Source organism: Danio rerio, chromosome 5 (assembly GCF_052040795.2).
Source record: "Danio rerio strain M-AB ecotype USA chromosome 5, GRCz13ab, whole genome shotgun sequence".
NCBI classification, from domain to species: Eukaryota; Metazoa; Chordata; class Actinopteri; order Cypriniformes; family Danionidae; genus Danio; species Danio rerio.
Genome location: NC_141025.1, coordinates 68,086,015 through 68,095,000, shown reverse-complemented (window position 1 = coordinate 68,095,000; position 8,986 = coordinate 68,086,015). Strand labels below are relative to the sequence as shown.

Below are 8,986 nucleotides of genomic sequence, written 5' to 3'. Positions count from 1 at the left end.
AGATGCAAAAGTCAATCTCATTGAATCGGAGAAGGAATGTGTTCCAATCCTACAGGGTAAAAAAAAATGACACAATGGTCAAAAAATGATGAAACAAAGCTAATTTCCTGCCTTTCATGTACAATATTTATGTATTGATGGCCAGGGATTCTCATGTGCACACTGAAACAACACAAACATTTTTTGAAGTATCTTAAAATGTTTAGAAATAGGTCACCCATATTGTTTTCCATACAACACCAAAAAAGAAAGTTTGAGATTAGTTAAGAGTTTAATATTTAGCAAGAATGCATACACTGTTTGCCAGAAGAAACCGATTATTTGTAATACTGTGCATGTAACACTTTTCATACAACTACCTTAAATAAATGCTTTTTTCTAATCATTTCTAAAGTTTCTATTCTTCAAAAACTCCTTTAAAACAGTTGTTTTCATTGTTGAGGTCCCATTAAAATAAAGGATCATGTGACACTGAAGACTGGAAAATACAGCTTTGGCATCACAGAAATAAATTACATTTTAAAATATGATAAAATAGAAAACTAGTCATTTTTAATTGTACAAACATAAATCACAATATTACAGTTTAACTGCATTTTGATCACATAAATGCTAGGTGAACATTCAGAAACTTCTTACAAAATATATATTTTTTAAATTATACATTTCCAAACCTTTGAATGAAACCATATGTAAAACAGATGGTATATTATTTTGAGTTTCAGTGTCAACATTCCATGGATATGTTTTCATTGTAATTATAAAATTAACTGAAATAAAAAAAATTTAAAAAGAAAAAGAAAACACAATTCTGAATAAACAAATTATTGATATAACATGTTTTCCGACAAAATGTTAATAGTTTATTTAAAAATATTAATTTAAATGAATTGTTTGAAAATAAATTTATGTTTGAATGAATAATTCATTTATAAAGCCTTTACTTGTTTCACTTCTGGATGAATCAGCATTTTTGAAGAATATTATTCAGTGACAATAGTTTTTTTAGTTACTTGTTGCCTCCTACAGGCACAAAATTACTGATCCAATGTTTATCTGAATCCTCAATTTTAAAAAAGGTGATTATTTTTTATTCAGTAATGTGATAATTTAAACAAAAAAAATAACTCAGTTTGGAATTTATATATTATATAAAGTTAGTTTTATACCTATACTTCTGTGATTGTGATTTTCAATGGTTCTCTCACATTCTGGGTTACTTCCTACCTCAGTCATCTCAGGTGATTTGATCTCCTTGATCTTAAAGAAGTATCCTATAGTGAGGAAAGCGATGGCCACAGCACTGACGCTAACCATAAAAATGACCAGCGGAGGACGGTTACTTATGTAGGTCTTCAGATTCTCCAGTGGATTCAATAACAACACCTGCAACAAAACGGAAATTGTACATTGATCAGTAACTGCATGCATCAAAAGAGGAGATTCACAATTAATTCCTGTCATTATGTTCTAATAAAAATTGGTACGTATTCTCAAACACACCAGTAAGGCACAAAGGTATGCCACACACTAGCATCCATCTCTCTAACTCAATATTTCGGTTTTATGCATTCATTTGGCCTCTCTTCACTTAATACAACAATAGCTGAATTGTGAAGTTTACCACATTTACAAGACAAAATTCCAATAGCATTTGTTGTCTAGCTTCTGACACACAATTATCATATAAAAAAAGTTTAAATTTTTTTTTCAAAAAAGTACTGCAGCTTGAGAATGTTTAAAGGGATAAATCTCTGTAGACTGAATCGAACACAACTCAAGATGATGCAAGAATAGTGAAGAACTCTACAACCCACACATATAAACCAACTTAAACAAACAAAGGCTGAATGAGTTAGTAAAAAGTGTTAAGACAGACTATGATAAGTAAACACTCTGAGCTTGTACCTGGCTGAAAAATTTCATAAATACAAAAAAAAAAAACAGCAAACACCAAAAAACAATCGGCTTAATTTATGTAAATAATGACATTAAGTCACTATAAGGAAAGAGATTTTTGTGATAGATCACATAAAAGTGAAAATTCTGTCAATAAATTATCCTTCTGATGTCTAAAAGTGGGGCGGCATGATATTGAAAAAAATCAAGAATTGTGATTGTTATTCTGCAATATGAAGACATTCTGACCATAAGCATAGATAAATACAATAAAGAAATGATGTTTTATTTATTTATCAGATTTTCCGGGGAGTCTAACATTAGTATATTTCTCTATGCAAACAAAAGAAAACAACATTAGCATCATACCAGACACTAGGGCTGCACGATTCTGGCAAAAATGAGAATCACAATTTTTTTTTGTGCTTAAAATCAAGATCACAATTTTTTCTCACGATTCTGCAAATGTAAAATAAAAGTTAACATGATCAGCCTATTATTATTGTAAATTCTCAAACACATGGTAAATGTCCACATGTCCTGTTTGTTAATTCACAGTAAAATGATGACATCAGAATGTAACTTCCTAATTATAAAGTTGATTTATTATGTTTAAGACATGTGCTTGTCATCTGTCAACATTATTAGACCCTTATATTTCAATTATATATAGGCAAGGGTTGTTATATTGACAAGTAAACATTTATTTTCATGCACAAGACTTTGTGTTCGATATGAAAGAAAAAACATCAAATGCTTGTAATCATAACTTTAAAATGCGATTTGCTCATTTAAATGTGCACACAAGTTTCACTTTCACTTCAGAGTGCGGCTCATGGTTGCCGTCACTGTGAGAAAAAACACATACATGCAAATCAAACCTCCCGCACGGCTCTCAAACGATCGCTCTGTGCGAAGTAACTGAACGTTATTTACAACTGCATTACCTGTTATTCACAGCATATGCAGGTTATGTTCACTGAAGTAGGCGTCATTTGCGTGCACGCGCACGAGTTCTCGGCAGTAAACTGTGCATCAGCTTATGTGTGATTTCGCGACATCATTACATGAAGACAAATTACATTTTAGGTTAAATTAAACCTTATAAATACAGTATGTGACACTTTTAACGCCATTTGAAGGTGTCAATGTTGCTGTGAAGACTTCATGGGCCGCCTTTTTTCTCTCCTGACCTTGACAATATAATTGGCTGAATCGTAGAAAAAGTTTAATTAGGATCCTGTGTGGGGTCGAATCGAGATTGTGATCTTTTTTCGATTAATCGAGCAGCCCTACCAGACACTGTAAAAAGCCCATTCCCAGCCACTAGACTTTTCTGACAGGGTATTTGAGTGTCATCGGGTGACAGAATATTGTAGGACTACAATACAGTTATTATTATTAAGGATTACTGATAGCGAAATGTAGCGTTTTTTTATTTTGGCGTTTTTTTGTTGTTGTTTTTTTAAAAGCATGATGGTAAACCTTCTATGTGAAGCTGCTTTGGCACAATCTACATTGAATTATAAATGTAATAAAACATAGGCTTGTTTTTATGTAAATTCGTAATAATGACAAACAAAAATTCTTATTTGTGCATCTCCTGACTTCCGGGTGCTATGCTGCCGTTGTAGCTGGTATGTTCTGGAAAATTTTTTTACCCCTTGGTTTCCAGTGTGGTCCTGAAAAACCTCTCTTTCGAGGGGTATGTAGCCTTTGCCCTACACCTTCAAGCTAAAGAGAATTAGTACAAGGGGAAGTTAAGGGGAAGGCCTAAGGGGTAGAATAGCGATTGGGCCCCATGAGTAAATTTTAAAAGAACAATACTGCTTCATTGGGGGAATAACAATAATTTCAAGAAGCACCATGAACAAAAATCATATTTATAATGTAGAAATTAACTATTTTATTTTATTTTAGGTTGTTGATTATATAGAGAAACAATAATATGCATTGCAAAACTAAAATAAATTGCATATTAAACATAAAAATTAGACTGAAAGCATAGAAAAACTGATTTGATCATTCAAAGTTATGGTTATCACTGTTGGTGTGAACTGGCCTTAAGAGATAGTTCACCCAAAATGAAAATGACTCATTTATCATTAATCACCCTGGTGTTGTTCTAATTCCATATGACACCTTTCTTTTTTAAACCAAATGAGAACTTGTCCTTCTCATGTATAGGTTGATAATAACAGTAACAAGAATTAATATATAAAAATTATAACCTTAATTTAAAGTATTTTTAATTTGAAAATACTGACATTTACGGCTGCACCATTAATCAAAAGGATGGCGATCTCTATTCGACCCTACACGCGATCTTAATTTAGCTTTTCTACGATTCAGCCAATTATATTTTCAAGGTCAGGAATGTAATGACTTGTACGAAGCCACAAAATCACACGAGCTGATGCAATGTTTGTTTACTACCGAGAGGGTGTGCACGCGCAAGCCAATAATGTCTAATTTGGTGAACAGAACCTGCATAGGCTGAGAATAACAGGTAATAAAGATGTACATAATCTTCAGTTTGATTCACATGATGAGTGATGTTTGGGGAACCGCGTGGGAAGTATGATTTGCATGCATGTTTTTATTTTTGTGTTCTCAGAGTGACGACAGCCATGAACCGCACTCGTCAGGTGCACACATCATTTAAATGATCATATCGCATTTTAGAGTTGTTGTTCTTTCTCATATCGAACACAGTGTTGTGCATGAAAATAAATAAATGTTACAGTGTCAGTAAAACTACTCTAGCCTGTATAATGCTGAATATAATGCGAGAGGGAATCTGATAATGACAAATGTTTCATTTTACCAGTGAAAAAACGGTCTTACAATATTATTATTGTTGTTTTACCATATGGAAATAACAATAATAACCTACTCATACTAACCTTTATTTTACATCTACAGGCTCATGAGAAAATGGTGATCTTGATTTTAAGCAAAACAAATCATGATTGTCATTTTAGCCAGAATCATGCAGAGCTCTACTGACATTGACTGCACAAACGCACATTCATAAGACCAGGGGTCACCAACCTTTTGGAAATTGAGAGCTACTTCTAGGGTACCGATTAGTGTGGAGGGCTACCAGTTATTAAATAACACATTTTTCTTAATTTACTTTTAATTATATGTTATTATTAATAATTAATACTATTTATCTATGTGAAGACATTGATCATGTTAAGGATTTCCCACAGTAGTTGTCAACAATGATTTAACAAGTTAGATAAATATCAATATGCAACACTTCATTTGTCTGAAATTGTTTTTTTTTTTTAATGTATAACTTAAAGTAATTTTCTAATTTACACCAATGTAAGTGTAATTTAAAAAGAATATTTATTTTAAAAAATAATAATAAAACAAAAAAAATATTAGATGCAGCTTACTCATATGTGGTGCTATGGTGAGCTATTTTTAGAACAGGCCCTCGGGCAACTCATGTGAACCTGGCGGGCCACCTGGTGCCCACGGGCACCATGTTGGTGACCCCTGCATTAGACTATTACCGAAGCAGTTTACTCATAAAAAACAAAAAACAAAAAACAGAAATGTGGCTAAACACATTCCATGTACTTCATTTTCATAGATAAATAAACTAACTATTGTGTTTTTCACAACAAAAAGGCATCACATTACATCAACTGCTCTTGTAACTTCAATGTGACAGCTGGAATTTCAGCCCTGAAGTAACAACATTTTTCAAGGAAGTGCACACGAAGACAAATGGTCAGCTCATTATTATTTTCTTACAAACAACATGCACCACATGACCAAAATTTCATTTAAGTTTAATCTTGGCCACTGTCTGATCCCCAGTTTTATTCACCGTTCATATAATATACCACTGTATAGAAATTATTTTTATATCTCCCCATTGTAGTCCGGAAAAAGAGAATAATTCTCTTAGAGTAAATTTTTTTAAATTTTAGAGTTAATTTTTTAATTGAGTAAAACACAAAACCAATTTAACCATTTTGTTAAAAACAAGAGGAATGTGAACATGCATAGCATGGCACCATTATATGATATATCTAGACCAGGGTCTACATTCTTGCAGCTTTCAGTTGCAACACATATCAAACACAGTAATTATCAAGTGCTGTTCAGGTTCTATATAGGTCGTTTAGGTGTGTTTGGTGAGGTTTGGAGCTGAACTTTGCATTAAGGAAGATCTCCAGGAACAGGGTTAAGCAGCCCTGATCTAGACTTTAACTTGTTCTACAGCAGGGGTGTCCAAACTCTGTCCTGGAAGGCTGGTGTCCTGTTTCTAGAAAGCCTAGTAAGAGCTGGATTAGGTGGCCAATGTGTGTCTAATTGGGGTTGGAACTAAAAATTGGTCAGGGTCGAGTTTGAACACCCCTGTTCCACAGTATTATTCATTCTGGGGTTTGTTCTTCATACCTCGCCGAAATGATCTAAGATGATTTGACAGATCCTGAATCGTTTAATCTTGATAACTGATATCTAGCTAATTTGGTTCTTTAAACAAGTTGACGAATCAGATTAAAATGTCTGGATAATCTGATCTGAAATCGCTGCATGTGTTGTGAAGGACAGATCTATCGATCCTCGAAATCACGATAAGCAAAGCAGTGATTGGCTGACAGCAAAGCAGCGTAATAATGACATCATCTGATTAATATACAATCATCCATGTGAGCAAAATTACATAAAATTGTCGGCGCCAGTGGTGTAAAATTCATAGAAAATGTTTTGATACGATACGCAATAACTGTCCACCTTTGTTGTGGGCTGCAGGCTTCACACTTTCATGAGTATTTAGCAATGTATTTAGTTGTACAATTAGAGCAGATTTTCTTTATTATAGTAGGCAAGGCCTATTCAAGTTTCTTAATCTGCGTAATGAATAACTGCCAGTTTAAATTAATTTTGCATTAAAAAAAAAAAGCATTTTAATACCGGTAAAGGTGCCTGCAACTTTTGAATCATCAAATCACTGCCATTTTAACATGTGCAAGACTGCATTAATTATTAAGTAAAAAAAAAAAAAAAAAAAAAGTCGAAAATTGTGCATGTTTATGATCATACACAAACTGTACTAAAGCTGGTAGGCAATAATATGCAGAGCCCTAGACCTTTATCAATAAAGTATACTTATAGAAACTGTGAAATTAACTGAAAGCTACGTCGTTTTTGCTGGCCTCACACTTCACGCACCTGTCAGTCAGTCAGCACGTAACCATTAAGGGTTAAACAAATAACGCACAGCAGTACTACGGTACAGAAAAGTTCACGCTGTTATAATTCACTTACCTTTTAATATGTTTTGGTGCGATTATAACCCGCTATTCAAAAATACACGACTGAACGTTTTGAATGAGAAGTTTTAATGTAGCCGTGGCGGGATAAACTTTGGTGTGGCGCCCCACCACAGAAGAACGTAGCAGAAACCATGGAACGATATATCAGAATTTTTACGGCTTTAAAAACTTTGACTTGACTCAGTTTTATTTTTAATATTTTATACATTTTTAAGTATATGTGTATTTTTAAACAAAAATATACATGTTTTTTTGCCAAGTGTATATAACTACTATACTGTAAGAAAATATTAGCATTCAGTACATACTTTCATTAATACCTTTGCTTGAAATTACCCGATCTGATCCTGTTTCTATAAAATAAGCCTGCTCCCGAGCAGGTTTGAGCTACCAGAACTGTTGCTATGACAACAACTTTAAGATAAAAGGATTTATTCTTTAAGAATAAAATGATCCTGGATCGTGTCAAACTGTCAATAACCAAATCCAGCCAACTGAGTAGTCCACATACAAAGAACAGACCCTTCATGTCTGAAACACTGATATTCGAAAAAAATCAAACATTGCGGTATTTTGTTATTTTGCGATATGAATACATTTTCACCAGATAAAAACAATAAAAAAGAATACAAATGAAATAAGAGTTATTTTTATTTAACATAGCTGTGATCAACTACAGAATTGCTCACATGCCACCTCAAACTGTCATGGGTAAACAATTACAGTAATGTTATTTCTGATTTGCTTAAGTCATACACTTGTTCTTCTGATGACAAATACACTTAAGAATTTACAACAGATGAGAGACAAGTACATATAATGACGATAGCATTTTTTACACACAAATATATCCCTTCCTCATACGATGTAAACAAACCTGATTGGCACAGCCGAAAGAAACAGGAATCACCACTGCTAATTTCCCTACCATTCCATCACAACTTTGCAGACAGCACAGGGGCTGACAAGTACACTCTGCGATGTTCCCTTGGCGTGTGTCATATTTGTTCCCAGACTGCAGTCGCTGCTGATGGCCTCGATCTCTCGACCCTTAGTCACAGTCTGCGGCACATATCAGACTATCAAATCTACACGACGGCTCAGTGCTAAATATCAGTGAGCTACCAATCAAAACGGTATCCTTAGGACATCACTGACAAGTATTGTGACACCCGTAAATGGAGTAAAGGAAGAAAGCTCAATAGGTTTTGACACAAGTCCGACGTCTAGCTCCTTGTGTTAGCTACGAGCTCCATTCTGAACTAACAGTTACATGTCTCTCTACAAAATTCACACACACACACAAAAACAAACTATGAGTCTTGTAACACCCATTGTGTTTATCTGTTATCATGCAACCACACAATTATGACCTGTTAAGAGTTGTTCTTGAAACAAGCTGGAAATCTCAAACTCACCATTTTGGCTCCGCGAGTGCGCACGACAGCTGCAGGCGGCTAACGCTAACAGACTCAAAGGCTAGCGGGCCTGAGCGACAAACAAACAGCTGACAGCGATGTAGGAGTCCACGACACTCCTTCCCATTATTTGCAAGTACGTTATAATAATCTCGAAACACGGTTTTTGTGTGGCCTTGCAACTGGGAAGCGGGCTGCTGGTTGACGGGGAAGCTGACTGTGGATGCCTTCTGTGTTTGGAAACCAGAAGAACCAATCGCGTTACTTTCACTTCTCGACGCACGCCTCGATCACGCGGGGCGGGTCTTACCACAGCGCTAAGCATGCCATTGGCTTATGCAACATCACAAAGGCTGTGATTGG

At 34.6% G+C, this 8,986-nt stretch overlaps 1 protein-coding gene across 4 annotated transcripts in view; it reads right to left on the bottom strand.

Annotated features, from left to right (window-relative positions):
• The window catches only part of tmem248 (transmembrane protein 248), a 24,356-nt gene extending 15,475 nt beyond the window's left edge, over positions 1 to 8,881 (bottom strand). For 3 of the 4 annotated variants that reach the window (XR_015490180.1, XR_015490181.1, XM_087251863.1), the window contains exons 1-3: positions 8,624 to 8,881; positions 1,228 to 1,386; positions 1 to 49 (exon numbers count right to left, since the gene is read on the bottom strand). The exon at positions 1 to 49 is cut by the window's left edge. Coding sequence is in view for 2 of the 4 variants with exons in the window: in XM_087251863.1 (XP_087107989.1) it covers positions 1 to 49; positions 1,228 to 1,386; positions 8,624 to 8,626 (211 nt within the window). In the remaining 2 variants the exon portion in view is untranslated. 4 annotated transcript variants of the gene reach the window in all.
• Positions 8,882 to 8,986: the final 105 nt, after the last annotated feature.